The 19123-nt window shown below is 37.3% G+C and overlaps 1 protein-coding gene across 1 annotated transcript in view; it reads left to right on the plus strand.

Moving 5' to 3' along the window:
- The window catches only part of SIPA1L1 (signal-induced proliferation-associated 1 like 1), a 56638-nt gene that overhangs the window by 8017 nt on the left and 29498 nt on the right, over positions 1 to 19123 (plus strand). Inside the window, exons 2-6 of the mRNA XM_008947159.1 lie at positions 2592 to 2722; positions 3380 to 3568; positions 10313 to 10487; positions 17084 to 17187; positions 18328 to 18485. Of these exons, the coding sequence (XP_008945407.1) occupies positions 2592 to 2722; positions 3380 to 3568; positions 10313 to 10487; positions 17084 to 17187; positions 18328 to 18485 (757 nt within the window). The remainder of the gene's footprint in view (positions 1 to 2591; positions 2723 to 3379; positions 3569 to 10312; positions 10488 to 17083; positions 17188 to 18327; positions 18486 to 19123) is intronic.

Raw genomic sequence — 19123 nt, forward strand, 5'->3', positions numbered from 1 at the left:
TATTAGCAGAGAAATGCAAAGCTCCCCACTTCTTTGTGCATTTTTCCAAATAAATAGGAGCCAGATAAAAAGCTTAATCAAGTGATGGACACTTTTATGTGTATTTTCATGCAGCTTCAAATGTGCCTCTTACCAGCCTTCCTAAATGTGTTTTCAAGATGTAGAATTTCTCCTGAGAAAACTCTGCCTGAATTGCAGGCTAGAGCAGTTACAAGATAAAAAATAATTATCACATGTGCAGTTGTCAGTACAGAAAATTAACATAATTTTTGGACTCTGCTAGTATGCATTACTAACTTTTTTCTTTAAAATTTTCTATTGCATGAACAAAGGTATATCAATGGTTTTAAGTCACTAAGCAGTTTAGTGTGGAGATGGCCAAGCTATCTGAGGTTTTGGAAGCTACACAACATGCTGAGCTCAGGTTTTCTATGTGTGCTCTTCTGCATTGACCATCTCTGCCATAAACTGGTGAGCTATAAAAGCCATGAATAGAGGGAGGAGAGAGAAAAGCTAGTGTGTGAATAAGTTATTTTAGGTTTTTAAACATCAGAAGATCTCTGTGGCATTTACAGGGCTCACGTCAGTAGAGTAGCATAAAGATTTAATGTGGAAGATCTAATTTATTCATAATTTCCCTACTCATGACTAATTAAGTCACCAAAATCTTGTGCCAATATTTACAGGATGTTCCACAAGATATTAGAAGAATTTTGAATCTTAATTACCTCTGTGCAGAGTACTGGCTTTTGATGACTTGCAGAGGAATTTGGTAGAAAACAAGCTTTATAATGCTGAAGCATGTTTCTTTTATGTCTTGTATGCCCTGAAATCTTAAATGGAAAACACCGAGGAAAGAGTAATAAAAATACTAGATACTGGGGGAATAGAATAGAGCCCCCAAGGGCTTAAAGAGGTGGACAGCTGTGTGAAGACAAAAATGTAATTCTAGGGCACAAGTAAGTTCATAAGGAGAGAGCACCTATTTGAGAAGCACTTAGTGTGTTGGAGGAAAGTATAGCAAGAACCAGTAAGTATAATTTTAAAAAATAAACAGAATAAAAAATGAGACACTCAAATTTTTAACACCACAAGTGATTATTCATTGGAAAAATTACTGCCATTCACTCTGGCTGGAGTGTATTTCAGTATCTATTTTTTGGATCTTACAGATGCAGTCTTGATGATGACATTTGAAAGTATTTTATATTCTACCTCTGTAGGAGAGCAGCTCATATTAGACTGCCCTTAAAGTTCTTATTTTAAATTTCTGCTTATTTTAAGAATAGCAAGTAATCTATATATAGTAGTTCAGGCAGTATGGTTATGTTTCTTTTCAGAGCAGTTATATCTTTTTTTCATTCTGCTGAATTTTGCATTGCTTCTTCAAATAGTTAAATTTTCTGCTTTCTATTTTTGTGCATGTATAAACTTCTTCAAATAGTTAAATTTTCAGATAGCTCTGCTTTCTATTTTTGTGCATGTATAAATGCATTCATATATGCAGTATATGGAAAGGGATGACATAGGACTTATTTTTCTTGTACAAGGCTTGATGTATCTCTTTTGACAGTTCTGTTAAATTGTCCTTTCAGGTATTGCATGTTTAAATTAAGCTGTTGTCACTTGAATTTTCTGCAGCTGTTTATATGTTGCTCCATTCATGGTGATGTGCTTCTGTTCATAATGTAAAGTAGTTCATAATGCACAGAAGGCTCAGTAGAAGAGCTTTCAACACCATGCTCTGAAATTGTTCAGCTTTAATTTTTGTAAGTGCACTTTTCTAATATTTTTTCCATGTAAAGAATGGCTTTACATGTGTACAGCTAAAGAAGTACAAAAATGTATCTGCTGTTCAGCTAGTGAACAATTTCCCCAGCTCTGTAAACTCCTCTCTGCCACCTTCCCAGCTAGGCTAGTTTTGGACTCAACTTTTAGCACTTCAAATTTACTCTTAGGGTTGTTTGACACTTTACCTTTAAATATTTATGCTAGTCACTTTGTTTCTTGCACTTCATTCTCCTTTTCTATGTTACCATGCTTTGATTTTATTTTTTTTTTTTTACTATGAACAAGTTTTTAGCTTCTTTTTCAGCTTCACCAGTTTTTTTGCCCCTCATAAATGTGTAACTAGTTTGACTGTATTTTGCTTTTTCCATGCAAAAATAAAGAATTTCCATCTTTTGCTAAGTACAGTTGTTTCCCACTCATTTTAACATAGTGGTGACTCTCCCACTTTGGTGGCTTCTTTGTTTTTATTTGTAAGGGGGAGAAGTTTGATTGTACTTATGTAGCTTCATGTGAAAGAAAAACATTTTGATACAAGAACCAATGTAAGAGGTATGTCCTGTTTTAGGCTTCTTTAAGCAGAGATGCAATGTTGAATTTCGGCCTTCTTGTATAAAGGGAGTTCATTAGAGAGCTGAAGCACAAGAATAAGATCATGGTACCACTGAAGGCATGCTCTGATTGATTCTAGTGCAGCTGGGAACGTATTTCCACTATAACAACGAAGCATGAAAATATAATTGAAGTGTAAGAAGTAAGGTGGACTTCTATTTGTGTGTTCTTTTTTTCCTTTTGTATGGAAGAACACTGGAACTATTTTGGGGCAGATGAGAACCTGGGTCCAGTAGCTGTGAGTATAAGAAGAGAGAAGCCAGAGGAAATCAAGGAAAATGGACCTCAGTACAACTACCGGATCATATTCAGAACCAGCGAGGTAAGCAGTTCAGGAACTGGCACCAAAAGAGTCCAGAGTGAGCAGGCAAAACCAGGTGGTGCTGTGCTGTGGGTGGGTTCTTTTCAGCACTGAGGATAGACTTCTGGTTCCTCTAAATACATACAATCCAGGCATCTCCTGACAAAGCTATGCTACATGTTTCTATTACACAGAATACAAGTGAGTGTACCAGTGAGCGAGTTATCCCCTAACGTCCAATACAGAGGGAACTGTGAAGGTTGTTTTGGTTAAAGCTTGAGAAACTTGCTGGAGCTCTGTGAGCTAGAAGCAAGCAAAGAGGGGGAAATTACTTCTTCACTTTTATATGTGATGGTGGGTAGACCTGAGAAGTGTACTTTTATACTTTGAAATGTGCTTGAAATACTACTAGTAATCTTTAAGAAGTGTACTTTCATACTTTGAAATGTTGTGCTTGAAATACTACTAGTAATCTTTTTCAAGGACTAGTTTCCTGTAAAACTTAAATCTGTTGAATCACTTGAAATATTCTGACTGCTGCTAGCTGTCAGAGTGTGTGTGCATTAGTGTCTGTTTCACACACCATAAGTTACTTAATGTCCTAAATCTCTGTTGAGAATTGGGAAAATAGTATGTTTTGCTCCACTGCTATTACTAATTAACCTTTTGTATGCTTAGCTTATGACTTTAAGAGGCTCTGTGCTGGAAGATGCTATCCCTTCAACTGCAAAGCATTGCACAGCCAGGGGACTTCCCCTAAAAGAAGTGCTGGAGTATGTGGTTCCTGAGCTGAATATCCATTGCCTGAGGCTGGCCTTCAACACCCCGAAAGTCACGGAGCAGCTTATGAAGCTGGATGAACAAGGCGTAAGTGCCGAGTTACAGAATGACACAACTTGTTGTAAACTGTCAGATTACTGCCAAGTGATTAGAGTCACTCTATTAAAATGCCTCATTTAAACTAAAGCTTGTCATCTGTAGAGAGTTATGTTGCATGTCTTTCCCTCAAGTTTTACAGAATATTTGCTACTTATGAAGTGAAGGTCATTATTCTGAGTAGTCCAAAGTTCTATTTAATGTTATGGCAGTTGTCCATTTTAATTTGCTTTCAAAGAGACTAAGTGATTGTTTTTCAAAGACCGTAGGGAAGAAGGAGTTCTGTTCTGCTTTTCGTATTGCTATTATAATGAGAATAGAAATCTCCTTTGTTACTAAATGTTTTGTTACCATATTGTGTTGGCACAACCATTGCCAGAATGCTGCCTGGCCCTTTTTGTAATTTTTCTTCCCCTGAAACAATCTTCATGGCAAAATACTGTAAGCCTCTTCTTCATACAAGTGGCTTTCAATTAGATGATAGTCCCCTGGTCCCTTAAAGATGGGACTGAGGCTCATTAGCTATATAGCTTTGACTTAGTAAAATGAAAGTCCATGGGTAAAGTGAATTTTGTGATTAAAAACTTCAACAGTGCCATTTAATAGCCCTGAGTACTGAGACTCTTTCTCCTAGTCCTCTTTCCTTTCATGACCAGCCTTTCTTGCACAGAATTAACATCTGTGTTATTTCTTGCTCTGACGTTGTCATTGTAAAATTGAAAAAAGTCTGTTATCTGCCCAACAAAGGAGAAAATATGGCTATTCTAAACAGGTTTATAGGTGACTATCGTGAAGATTTTGTCAGCGTCCCTGGGGTTTGGTTATTAAAATGGACAAGATAGAGAATTGCCAAATAAATACCTACTAGAAGCAACACTTGAGCAAAACACTTGATCTTCTAGTTATTTCACCAAGAACGTGATACAAGAAGATGAAGAACTGGGCAGCTGTGGTTATCACAGAGCATCCAGACTAACATGGGAGTGGTTATATGTGGGCAGCCCAAGGTACGTGCAGCCCAGTATTGTCACTGACAATGGCCAACAGTGGGTTGGCTTAGAACATGAGAACTGGACAAGCATGGAGTGATACTTTCCTAGCTCCTTGATAGGCTTTTATAGTGCTCTCTATCCTACCCCTCTGCTATACCAGTTTGAGTCCTGGTTTAGCTTGTAATTTCTCATGTAGAAGTTGTTCTGTACTTCTGATCGTGTTTTTGCCTCTCTCTGGAGTTTTTCCATTCCCCTCCTCCTCTCCTGCATCTATTTTAAAACAGTGCAGTTTTGAAACTGGGGGAGAATTTTGGTTTAATATGCTTTCTTGTGTCTTCCCTCTCTAATTACTGATTTTTTAATTTGCTTTATGTCTACCACTTACCACTGAAAGTATCTTTTCATGGATGCCTAAGATCTAGTTCCTCAGGGATATAGGTCAGAGTTCATTGTTGTAGATAAAAAGCTCGGTATCTTTATACCACGTGGATCACTTCAACCTTCCCTTGCACTGAAGTTCATCTGGCTTTCTTTTGCGTGGTCACCCACTATCACAGGTTCATTTAGTTGCTTTCACAGCCAGTCTTCAAATCCAATAATGTAGAGTAACAGCTCAGTAAAGTTAGCAAACGTAGGGACCTTACTATTCATCACCGCTATCGGATTGCTAGAGCGCATGTTGAATGCTCTGTCTCCAAACTGAGATCCCTGCTCTGCTGACCACTTTCTTCAGCTCCTTTTTGTCTCTTAGCCAGTTATATGTCTAGTGAGTTCCTTTTTCTGTTTTTAAGAGTTTTTCAAGGAGAAACTTTGGTAACAACTGTATCTTCTGCCTATGCTTATTGACTCCTGCAGAGAAGAACATTGTGATGAGCCAGTGAACATATGTAGACTGAGGGGGATAGAATTGCCATATAGCCTCCTAAAAGGAGGGTGGAATCTTCAGATGCTTATGCTACTCAGTGTAACTATTCTCCTTCACCTGAGATCCTAATAGGCTGGAGGTCGGAGTGTTTTCCATAGATTATTATAGCAGTGATCCCAAATATGCACATACTCCATGTTTATGATTTGTTACCTGAGCCTAAACCTAATCTGCCTTTCATCCTCAGTCAAGTTTATCAGGCACTTGAAGACACAAGGATATCTTTCAATCTCTTTCCAAAGTTTTGTATTTCAGAAGTGGAGAAAATGCAATTTAATTCAACATGGCTCTATAAGTGAGCCTTTAGATTCAAGGATCAGTGCCTTCTACATATGCCCATCAAGAACCTGCAATCTCAATAGTTTTAATGGGGAAGTCTTTACAAATTAAAACAAAATTTAGCAGAATGTTCTATTTTAAAAAACAAATGCCAAAATTATTCCTAGTAATTCCCCAATTTGAAAAGTAATTTAGCATAAATAGCTTCAGAAGTTATAACTAAAAAAGTATAAGATTAAATTATCCTTATTTTATATCCTGTATGCCATTAATCTTGCAAATTATGGTGTATAGTATGGTTTTCTGTTACTACTTAAACTTTTTGAAAATCATTAAGGACAAGTGATAGTTAAAATTCTATTACCTACATCAAAGTATTTTCTGGTTTTGTGGTAATGAAACAGTTTGACACTTCTAACAGAAAAAGGTAAGCACACTCTATACTAATTAGAAGCTGCATTTTTTATCAATTCCAAGCTAACGGCAAAATTTAGGTAACAGCTGCTCTACTAATGAGGTACACAGAATGTTTAGCACTTCTTCTTGCTGAGTGTCACACTGTTTCATTACAGCACAAACAGGTGCCCCTTTGATAGAGCAAATAGATGTTTTGTAAATTCAAGTGTGAAGACTATAAAGTGACCTTAGCCTGATTTAGCCATTGAATTTCACTGAGTAACCCCTTCAGTGAGACAAATTCACATGCACCAGGTTTGATTAAAAGGGGCTATCGTTTTTTTTTATATCCCAGCGAGGTTTTAGAACAGTTGGATTTTTTTTTCAGATTTAAGGATTTACAGTTCTTTATTTGAATTTATCTGCATTCAGCTTCCAGACTTCTGATATGTTTCTCTACTACAAGACAATGTAAAAAGTCTTAAATGACTTAAGAATGTCATTTTGGTGTGAGACATTTTCCAGCAAAGGTTTTTGCATGTAGTGATTAAATGATCTGTTGGTCCTGCGTATGATAAACAGATTGCACTTTTCAAGTCTTTCACTACAACATATTTTCTCTGAATTTCGTACCACTTTTACGACTGAGCTCTGTCTTGTCTTCTCTTTCATAATTTGCATATGACATCAGTGTCAGAACGGGATGTTCTTCTTGCCCCAGTTTTGTACTGGTGTTATATGCCAAGTTGCATGTTCCTCACTTCCTCATAAATTGCTAGAGTCATGTAACATCTGCTGTTCTGTGCATGTGGCCCACATTGCTTGTCACCTGGCCCCTTTTTTATTTGCTTTATTAAAATACAGTCATTTGAATGTTAAAAAGCAATCCAATCATTCCGCAGGGCTGTGCTCACTTCCTGGCTTATTACCATCTACTAATCTTTGCTTGAACGCAGAGTTCATGGTAACTTACTTCAGGTTTACCTCCAAATGTGATTTAAAAATTTGCATATCAGGGCAATTACTGATTTATTCCAGTAGAATTTTATCTTTATGGCACTTCCTCATTCATAGAAATACTGCAAAATGTCAGTCATTTTTGAATATAATTCCATATTTATAATATAAACTTGCTGACTGGTTAAATCCAAGATGTGCTTTCTGCCATCTTTCACTGGATGCTAGACAAATACTTGAAGTGCACTTTTTCCACATATATAAATATGTAATTACTTTGAGATTATTAAAATGAAGCTGCTACTTTAGGAGTTTTACCACAGCAGAACTCATCCTTCAGCTCTTCTTTTTTGCTGTTACTTGGAGTTAATACGCTTCTAAGGACCCTAGATTTGTCAGAAGGAGGTGTAGTGATGGGGACTGCATGCCTTTCTTCCTCAGATCCACTTTTTTGATTCAGAAATACCAGCTTGTGTTGTCCTTATGAAACTTTTTTTTGAAGTTCAGTAAATTTAAGAACAGAGCTAGAAGGCACATCCTGCTCTTTGCATAGTCCTTATTTAGTTTCTTAGGCTGACATTTTCAAAGCAATAAAGGACAGTTGTTTGGCAGCTTGCAGATGCTGCAGACCCAATTTATGTTTATGTCCTTGAAATACTTTCTTCACCCAAAATTAAACTTAAACAGCATAGGTGTACTTGGTGAGAATGGTTTTCTTTGTCCTAACTTAAGTAAACCCAAACAAACCCCCAGCATTGAGACATCCATCTGTATCTGGATTGTTCAGAGTGTGGTGTACGCTGGTGGTTGTTTGAATGTTTGTATTTTTTAGTGAACAGGGAGTTGAAATATAGAATAATAACAAATAATAACATTAATTTGCATGTGCTTGGTATTTGTTCTTAAGTCTTAATACTTCAGTGCCTAAAATGTACAGTCTTCATTCTTAAAGGTGATTGGTTTTGTTTGGCTCTCTAGTGTTGAAAGAGCCTATTTCCTTTGTAGTTACACAGGCAGCATTTCAAACAGTTAATAGGCATAGAAAGGAAATAGAAACATTAATTCAAGGCACAAAACTGATTTTTTTAATTTTTCAATTTCCTCTCCCTCAGTTGTAATTTTGGAAGCTGGCCTATCAGTCTTTCTTTCATAAAAAAACAGATTGAGATGACAGGCTGAGACAGTTGGGGTTGTTCAGCCTGGAGGAGAGAAGGTTCTGGGAAGATGTCACTGCAGCCTTTCAGTACTTAAAGGGAGCCTACAGGAAAGATGGAGGTGGACTCTTTTTATCAGGGAGTATAGTGATAGAAAAAGGGTTAATGGGTTTAGACTGGAAGAGGGTGAATTTAAATTAGATAATGGGCAGAAATTCTTTACTGTGAAGCTAGTGAGTTTGTCCAGAGAAACTGTGGATGTCCCATCACTGGATGTGTTCAAGACCAGGTTGGATGGGGCTTCAAGCAGCCTGGTCTAGTGGGAGCTGTCCCTGCCCATGGCTGGGGGGTTGAAACTAGATGGTCTTTGAGGTCCCTTCCAAGCCAAACCATTCTATGATTCTATGCTGTTACCATAAGAAATTTGGATGCATTTAGAAGATGCAAGTCAGGTAGTCATTGTGTCACATGATAACATAAGGGACATTATGGAGGAAAAGAAAAGAAACAGCCTAAAACTGAGCCATTAACATACGTTTAACTTTTTCAGTGGGAGCAATCAGGTGAGGTTGAGCCTTACCTACCTTTTTCCCCTCGTTATTTCCCTGCTGCTAATGCTTTATCATTGTCACTATTCATACTTGGTAGCAAAAGAAGAATACAGTGAAGTTGCAATTTTCAGAGTCTTTTAATCTTAAAATTTGCTTTAAATAGAGACAGAGTAGGACCACTTCTGAGGGCTTTTAAATTATCCCACCATAAATATAATAAATTTAAATTAATTCATTCCAGTTTAATTGTGCATCCACATCATCCCATCAAGTTCCATAACCTTTTGTCTCCTGACTTGTGGCAGAACCTTTGAGAGCAAATCACAGTATGTTCAGATGACTTTGCTTCCAGTGCCCATGGAAATAACTGGTTTCACTTCCCACTCACCTCTAGCCCGAACCTGTAAATCTCGTGCCAGTTTTGACAGACTTTCTTGTGGTTTTGCTCTGGCATATCTGCTTGGTGTCTATTTAAAATGGAACCTCTGCAGAAATTGGTATGTGGGAGGAAAGATTATTTACCTTGCAATGAGTGTGCATTTTCACTACGTGAATTGTGTGCGTAAACTCCAAGGGTCTCCTTTGTGCTCTGCCAAACTTCTGCATGTGAAATTGGTTTTGGAGATGGCAGTAAATGGCCATGGGTGCTGCCTTCCTCCATTCTATAACTCCTGCTCCTGTAGTCCAGCCAGTTCTGTAGAAGACAGTCCAGTTCTTGTTCATGCATCAACCTGGAATTGGTGGGAACAGTTTGCTTTCAAGAACCACAATTATGGTTGGGTAAAAAATAATTTTATTCACATCTTCAGTTTTTGCTGTGTTAGGAACATGAAGCATAAACTTAGAGGAAAAGTGGAACTAAAAAGCACCAATACTTTGGAAGTTCTATGCTAGTAAATAGTACCTTTCAAGTATTACCAGTATTTCTCAATTTAGCAATTTTATTTGGTACTGCATTTTAAGTCAGTAAAGGCCAAATGAATGCAATGGACTCTTTCAACATTGCTGAGAGGTGAATGCACTCATAGACAAGTATTTTTTATCTTCTTTTTGAGTTGAGGGGATGTTAATTTTGTCACTTACTATAGAAATAAGTGCATGCTGTGCTCTTCCCTTCTGTGTGGAGGGATAGTAGCCGTGATACCAGCCTAAGAGTAGAGTGAGAGTCAAGTTCCTGGCATTACTCAGCCAGCACTTTCCAATGTAAGGCATTCACTGTTGCCAAGCTGCAGTATTGTCCTCCTAAAAATAAGGAATGTTAATGTTTGATATCTTCCTGTGAAATATGCCCTCATCGAGGCGGTTACGGTGGAGAACAATGAGAGTATTTGCAACTAGACTAACATTTGAAATGAGACTGATAATTAGGTATTTTCTCTTTGTGAGTTATGGGTTTATTAAAAACAGTGAAGTGAGTTCAATAAATAAGTTGCTGCATCATTTGGTATGCTCCTAAGTGTTAAATCTTCTTCTCTTTGCAGCTAAGTTACCAGCTGAAGGTGGGTATCATGTACTGCAAAGCCGGGCAGAGCACGGAGGAAGAAATGTACAACAACGAGTCAGCAGGTCCAGCCTTTGAAGAGTTCCTGCAGCTCTTGGGAGAACGAGTTCGACTCAAGGGGTTTGAAAAGTATCGTGCTCAGCTGGATACAAAGAGTAAGGCTTTTCCATGATTTTCTTTCTGTTAAGTGAACAAAATGTATCGTGTGATTGCTAACTGACTTTTTATAAAGAGTTCTTAAAAATAACCTCTTTACTCTGGGAACACAGTTGCTCAGTATCAGAAGTGAAAGCAGAGCACATATGTAATGTGACCCATACCCATATGGTCTTTCAACTGATAATTACTGGATTTTTGTACTCATTTGTTATGTTACCTGTACTCTAGGTGGTCCTGCTCAGGCAGGGGGGTTGGACTAGATGATCTTTCAAGGTCCCTTTCAACCCCTATGATTCTATGATTCTATGAAATTATCACAAAAGCTGCAACAAGAAACCAGTAACTATGGAACTAATACTGACATTGCAAATCCATCATCAGTGTGTTGTCTCAGGAGGCATCAGTGGTATGTCATATGTTTCTTTAATGATATGCCAGTTGACTGTCACCAGAAGAGTTTTGAGAGCCCATCTACATGAGACCACCTTGACAAGTTGATCTATTGCTTTTCTGCTGTGTCTGATGCATGTAGGTTTTCTTCTGTGCAGTTTTGTCTTACTCCTGCATTCAGATGTATTTCTCCCTCTGATTTTTCTTCGCATTATGGAAATTAAACTGGATTTGGCACTTGTTTTGCTGTTAAAGCTGATAATATATATTGCAACAAAACATCAGTGGAAGAATGTTCTTTGGTGATGGTATTTATAAAAGAAACTGCTCTCTCTTGGAACCAAGCTTGTGAAATACCTGTTTATCAGCTAGTGCATGCTATATTCAATTTGTAAATCTGTTTTTAAATACTTGGGGGAATTTTGGCCTGTCTTGCTTTTCGTTGAGTATTGGAACTAACCAGTTGGTATGGAAGTCTTTTGCTGTTTGCTCACTTGCAGCAAAGAAAATAAGTTGTTCCATGAAAGCTGAAGAGCATTCATCAGTTTCAGTGCAGCATAAACCATTCTTGTCTTGGGACTCCTATCACAAATGCAGTAACTTGCTGGGCCTTTCGTACCCCACCATCATATCTTGTGTCCTTAATTCCTACAGGGATCACATTGCCATCTTCTTCATCAGCCTAATTGTCACTCCTCAGAGGGTTATAAAACTTCCTGGGATTTTAAACCTAAATTAAGACCTTTTTTTACACCCATTTACCATTGAGTCTGCTTTCTTTTAGTTGCAATATTTATATTCTCTCAGTTGTATTTTTACTCCCTTGAGTGCATTTACATTCTGCAGTTGTCTTGTCTGTGCTTTTGTGATGTTACCCCCCAATAAACCATGTCTCACTGGTATGGGAGGTGTGGATTTCTCTGCTTCCCTCCCCAACACCTGTGTGCAACATCACCTTATAACCTTCCTCTGCACTCATCTGAGTTTGGATTCAATCTCTTTAGTTTTAGTGGCTAGAATTGTATATGCAATTCCATATGACAGTTTCATGCTGTAACATTTCCTTGTCTTTGCTGGAAATATACAATAATTCTCAGGCTTGGTTTTCCTTTTCTGCAGATACAGTGTTACTTTGCCAGTTATAAAAATAAGCTAGGTCAATAATCAAATGTGTATGGAAAATAGAGAAAATATTTATTATTTCATAGCTTCTGGTTTTATATTGTGACCTCCTTGTTACTTTCAGTAAAGTAAATCCCTCTCTTCTCTTTCATCTGGTTAAGATGTGGGAAAAAAACACCCTTTTTTTTGGTGAGAGTCCACACACACTGGTTTCTAGTACATGTAAATGTTGTATGATTAAGAGTTGATTCATCTGCTCAGATGCACACATGAAAGCTGTAACTGTGTTTTAAGTAGTTATTTGAAATTTTCTTCTGAACAGCAGAATTTTCCAGTAATGTTTGAGTTCCTTGTTGCTTGTGACTTGAGGGAAGAATTTTGTCAGGTTTTGATGTTATCTACTACAATCTAGCACCTGTTGAATGGATGTGTATGCAAACTTCTAGTTGACTGAATCTCTCTTAGGTTTAAGAGTTGTCTTCTTGTAATGAAGATTTTTCTGCCCCAAGTTGAGAACTGACCTGTGCAACATGAAAAACCCCGTAGACCTACCAGCTCTGTTTGGTATCTAAAAATCACAAAAAGGCTTTACATGAACATTTTACTAATATCAGAGAGGATAGGGAGATGTCCTGACTGGAAATTGCTGCTTTTATGAAGGGTTTCCTACATTTTCTTCCAGTCAGTGTTTACAAGCTCACATGCATGAGACCTCATCAGGTAATGAATCCTTTCTGCCTTGGCCCTAATGCAGAAAGACCTGCAAAGGAAGAGGTTGTGGGTTTCACCATGACTTCGGTGTACAGGGTTTTGATGAAATGGGTAGATCTGCAGCTAGGAAGTGCTTCTCCCTTTTCCAGCTCTGTGCTTTCTGTTCAAGGAAGTCATTGTCAGGAAATAGTTCCTTGTGGTCTCACTGCTCAGTGAGAAATCTTGGAAATTTTCTCAAGATTTTTCTAATTTATGCAAATTGAGAGAAGTAAAGTTGCTCTAGCGAAAGGTAGTTTCAGAACAGTTGTTGTTCTTAGAAATGTTTAGAATTAGGAGCTTAATTGGTAAGTATCCGTAACAGAGCCAATTTTTAAAAGGAGGAATCTCACATAGCCTATTAAGAGAGAGCCTATTTCAGTGTATTGGATTTTTCAAGGGCTTTAGCTTTGGATCTCTGCCAGTGCCACTGTGGAAAAGAGATGCTACTTTTAAAGTTTTGTTTGTGTATTCCTGGAATTACCCAAGGGGAAGTAGTCTATCTCCTGGCAGCCTGCAGACTTTGGATAGGAAATAGAGCTTGAAAATGTCATCTGTCCCAAGGCTGCTAGCAAGTTCGTGGGCATCACTTTAAAGTAATAAACATCACAGTAGGCTTTCAAATTATAACTTCAGTCATTTTCCTTTATTTTGTAGTTGTAGCACATGCTTTGTTTCCCTCCCCCTCACTTAGTCTTATTTCTCAGTATCTTAAATTGGGAAAGGGGATCAGCAGGGTAACCCTAGGCCTGGCAGCCTGGCATGTCTGTCCAGCAGAGGAGTGTGGCTGGTACAGGAAATGAAGGAGACTGAGTAATGGGAGTTGTAGGAGTTTATAACATGTCTATTTGAGAGTCTAAACTTAGCTCATAGTGGTAGGTTTCTGTATTAGATGTTCATACTGCGTGACTTTTTGGTTAAGACACAAAATACATATATATATATATATAAACAGCACAGAATATATTAAATAGATTAAAAATCTAGGGAATGAATGGACTTCAAATTGACATTTCATTTAGGGGTTGTCAGTAAAGCCCAGTGTTTGTAATGAAATAATACAGATAGATTACCTTCTTAACTTGTCCTATTTAACATTTATTTGGCCATGTGGAAGTAAGAATAGACTTACTGTTGGGTCTGAGACATTCACTGGGATAGCCAGGTGAACTGGGATAAGCAAAGGAGATCAGAGGTTCCTCAGTTGCCTAAGAAGCAGAAGTGGGGATGAGGGCAGTCCATCTGTGTTTCTGTGTTTGTTATATGGTTTTGGATGTTATAAAATAAAGGATTCTGTCCTTGGAAATGGCATCTGACAACAACTTGGGTATTACAGAAGTTGAACATGAGTGCTTGATGTAATCGTTGTGTCTAATGGAAAGGAGTGCAAGTTTGACAGGTGCTGAATTTGGGTCAATACCTGGGAGAAACTAGAAATAAGGCAGGCAGGGCTCTCTAACAGCAAATGTAGATAAGGAGCAACATTAAGCTCTGAAACTTAACTGTTCTTGTGCCTTGAATAGTGAGCACTGCTCTGTTTGTACCAATGGCTGTTCCTTCTGCCTTATTAATGTGGTTTATTTTCTGTTTTTCTACAATTCCTTGGAACATGTTTTCCTTTGAAACAGTGAATTCTGTTTTCTGTCCTTACTGGGTTTTGTACAGCTTCCTAGCACAGAGGTTTTAAAAGCTGCTGTAGAAGCAGGCTGGCAAAATCCTGTGGCTTCAGTGAGGGGAACTTAGCAGCAGAATGCTTGCTGTTGGTGTCAGTCACAGTTTTGAGCACTGTTGGTGTTGGAAAAAACACTTAAATGGGAGTGTTAAGACAGTCCTTAGGAAGATGGCTGGGAAACATTGGAAGGAGAGAAGGATAAAGTGGATTTTTAAAGGTAAGTAATGATGGAAAGAAAAGATCGGATAAGTCCTCAGCTAAGTAACCAAATCCAGTAATGGGTCAGGACTGAGAAGGCAGCGTCAATAGGTATGCTGTAAATGATGGCAGGAAGGGGTGTCTTCAGTGCAAAAAGGTGCTAATGAATTTGTAGATCCCTCGGGCCTCTGTTAATAGAAGGAAATCAAAGTAGTTTGCAGTGCTGGCTTACAGGTTTGACCTTGAAATGGTGGATGCTATTCCAGCACTCAGTCTTGGATTTTATTGCGGTTCCAGATTTAAAGAAAACACCTGTAATTATTGTTTTGTACTTCAGAAAAAGTATTCTGGACTTGTAAGAATGAAGTCTGGTGTGAAAGGTGTACAGTCTGTACCGGATATGGATTTCTGTTTGCAGTTGCATTTGAATAACAGGAGTATAAGCTGTGAAGTACTTGGAAATAATTGGAATCGTTAAATGTGTGGTTTGGACTGTAGCCTTATGACTGATTTTGTAGAACCAGTGCTGTTCTGAGACAGAACCTTTTTCTGCCTGAAAGGAGGTTCATCCAGGAAAGTTGAAAGTTTGACTTAAAAATGACAATTATTTTCCTCGTTCCCCAAAACCCCTTTTGGGCTCGTTCCACTGTCTGTCTTCTCACTCACTTGCTTTCTTTTTTCCACCTGCTCCCCCTTTCTGGTTCTTTGTAATAATTTTGTATGCTTTATTTGTGAAAGATGATGCATTAGCATATTTATAACTAGACCAAAAAAAAGCCAGTAAGGAGCTCCATAAACTTTAGGTGACTTTCAGGTGCCTTCAGTCTGCATTGTACAGATCAGGCAGAGGATAGAAGCTGCTGTGAGCTGAGTGCAAGATGAAATGATTCCTTTTCAGCTGTCCTGCTGTTGTTATTAGCATTAAAAAGAAAATATTTAGCAGCTAGCTAGTTTTTCATGATGGCAATGTTCAGTGCTGGAAAAAAGAGAGTCCAATCTCCTTCTAGCATTAGCTTGAGATTTTTTTTTTTTTTTTAAGACTCTGGGAACCTTTTTTCCCTCCTTGTTCCCATTTTTTTTCTGTGTAGATAATCTGGAAATGCAAAATCTCTATGCAGCTATAATGTAGAAAACGTTCCATTTCATTTTATGGCTGATGTTGCAGTTTTTCATTTACAGCAAAGCTACATTTAATTATTTTGAATTTGACAGAAAACAAAACCTTCTTGTCAAAGCTATACCCAAAATCTGGGTAAATAAACAGTATTTCTATTACTTTAAATGTGTCGCAAGTCTCAGAGCTGTTATCTTCTTAGTAACATGATCTCTCCACTAATAAAAAACACCAATGTGTAGTATTTAGCAGATTTTTAAGATGCATTGCTATAAATAACTGGGATTATATAATATAGTAGCGTGTTTATGTAACTTCAAATAACCAGGATGCTTTTTTCCATCAATAAATCTCGGGCTTTTGACAATCCTGTTTGAAAACAGGCTTTTTGCACTGTGAACAGCAGTTACATTTAATACAATATGTTCACTATTTCAGCTTTAGATGTGTTATTACTTAAATTAATGGAACATTTTCAAGGTTTCTGTTTTGAAAGAGAGAAATAAATAGTAAAAACAGAAGTTCCCAATTTGTCTGTAATCAAGTGTTGTCTTCAGCCAACACTTCGTAAACTTTAATAATACCCCCTCTTCTTTTTTCTTTTGAAACTTAATAATCCTAGTTTTTATAATTTTCTTTTCACGTGGAAGTCTCTCCATCCACATATAATTAGTTTTGTGGCCTGTTTCTGGATCTTTTCTCTTTCTTCTATAACTTATAAAATAGGATAGCCAGAACTCAAAGCAGGTGAGAATACATTTGATTAATAAACCAACACCTTAATATCATGGTTGTGGTCTTACCATCATCATGGTAAGCATGCTAGCATCCTATCTGGGGTTTTAACTTCTCCAATCCAGAAAGCACCTGTTCTAGTGATGATTTTATCTGACTTCATTACAGTAAATTTGAGTCCTGATATTTATGTTTAAAAGAACCAGTTCTAACTATTGTGAGTTGTCTGTCCAGTGGTATTTAATTATACAGGAGAACATGGTATTCATTTGTAATAGCTGTGTATTGGGTGCTGTCTGAAAATTTTCAGACTTTGTCATCACTTTTCAGGCTTAAATAGGCATTCTTCAGGGTTTTCTGAGATAAATTCCCTACTCTAACTAGTTCTCCACTGGAAAATGTATGTAAATTCTATGTGCTGTCTGTATGTGTTATTTGCCTTGGCAGGTGCATAAACTCTGAGTAAGTTTTTACTTGCTGACATTTCAACCAGGATCAAGGATGAACAGGAGTTCTTGTCTTGCCTGATAATTTTCTTTGAAAATAATGAAACTTTGTTTTTAATTTTTTTTTTTTAAAATAATGCTTTTATTTTCTTCTTCCTTTAACTGAAGCTGATTCGACAGGCACTCACTCCCTATACACAACATACAAGGACTATGAAATCATGTTCCACGTTTCTACTATGCTGCCATATACTCCAAACAACAAGCAGCAGGTAAGATGGACCATGTTTATTTAGAGTAAATTTCTCCTTCATCTCAAAAGTAGCTGAAAAATTAAATATTTATGACATCTTCCATGTGTTACTAGCAAAGAGTAGTGAAAGTAAAACTGTCCATCTCTGTCTCAGGAAAATGAGCAAAGCAGATCGTTGTAGGTACATCTTAGGTGGATTTTTCTCCATAGGACTATTTTCTACTAAATTATGGTTTCAGTAAATAAACCTTGACATCAGTATTATACAACAGTGTCAGTAGCAGATCTGTGTTACATAATTAAGAGTTTATATCTTATGTCAAAAGGACCACAAAAAATCCATTGCACTTCTAGGATTGCCTTCATCATATTGTAATATCTGGGGAATGAGACATGAGTGCATGGTCCATGTGCACAAGAATACATGAGACAAAATCCTTTTTTTTGGTTGTTTTAAATTTTAGTATACTGAAGAGCTATGTAGGCTGACCTGCTTTGTCACTCTGAAGTACCTGGTCTTGTTAAATACTGAGACGTCTTGTATATGATGTGTATGCCTTGTACTGTAGAAACAATGTTATTCTATGTTTCTGCAAATTTTCTTTAATAATAAGAGATTACACAGCACTCTTTTTAGTTTGCTTTTGGATGCTGAATATTATACTACTTTGTAGTTTACCTTTCTCTTTTACTGTAGTCTTGGATTTACTGAAAGAAGCCTATCAGGAAATTAATAGCATGTCCTAAGGACAATGACAACTATTTCAACTTGAAATGGAATCTACTTCTGTCTTGTAAAAATGTGTCAAGTGGGGAATGTTTTCCATTTTCCATGTATCACTCATTACTCTGATGCTAGCACATTTTGTTGTTGTTTTTCCTCTTTGTTTAGCTTTAAATTTTCCCTAACAGAGTCCTCCTGTATGTTACATGTAGAAATGAAATTGTTGCAGAAGTGAAAATGTCCATGCCTGAAGTTTATTAGAGAATAGCTAAGTCTTATAAGTTCTCAACTGTTCCAGTTATCAGCTTGAAATATCATTTGGAATAAAAAAAATGTGAAGAAGAGTAATTTGTAATAATGAAAAATAAATAATTGGAAATAGTGAAGAGACTGGTTTAACCTATGCATCTTTTTTCTTATGTTTGTTTGTTAAAGCTTCTGAGGAAACGACATATTGGGAACGATATTGTGACAATAGTTTTCCAGGAGCCTGGAGCACAACCCTTCAGCCCCAAGAACATTCGGTCCCACTTCCAGCACGTCTTTGTCATCGTGAGGGTGCACGGGCCCTGCACCGACAGCGTTTGTTACAGGTAGCTGTCACTGCTCTCTCTCAACACCTGGGCTTGGCGTGCCAAGGGAGATGCCATTCCTCTTTTAAATTCTCAGTAGGAAAAGATAAGAAGTCAAGGAGATTTTTGGATGATGGGAATTTAGAAGGCCACTTTAAAAGTAAAAAGAGACATGAGTATGTAAAGGAAACGCACCCAGTGAGGAGATTAATGCTGTCGATACGTGTGTACATACACATATCAAACATTTGGGAATGCTTTTTAAAATTCTATTCTGGCTTCCTTTTTATTCCCTTCATTAGGAATCTGCTAGAAGAGTATTTCTGTATTGATTCTTATGAATTCACTTTTTCTTCGGATAATTTGGGCACACGAGCTTGTGTTCCATTTCTGTAATAAAGACGCTGGAAAATTATGACTAACATTTCAAAGAAGCTAAGCTTTCTAAAATATTTTGTCTGAAATGTTTTAACTTCTTATTTTAGCCCAACCAAGAAATTCCAGAGCATTATGCAGCAAAAAAAAAAACCCTTAATCTTTGTGTGACCTTAAAGACAATATGATTAAAATAGAACACAGTAATTGATAGTAACGTTCAGCAGTGTTTTTTAACCAAATTGAAAGCACAGAGAAATAATGGGTTTGAGTTACACTTCTTT

The sequence above is a fragment of the Merops nubicus genome, unplaced genomic scaffold (assembly GCF_000691845.1).
Source record: "Merops nubicus isolate BGI_N331 unplaced genomic scaffold, ASM69184v1 scaffold7849, whole genome shotgun sequence".
Lineage (NCBI taxonomy): Eukaryota > Metazoa > Chordata > Aves > Coraciiformes > Meropidae > Merops > Merops nubicus.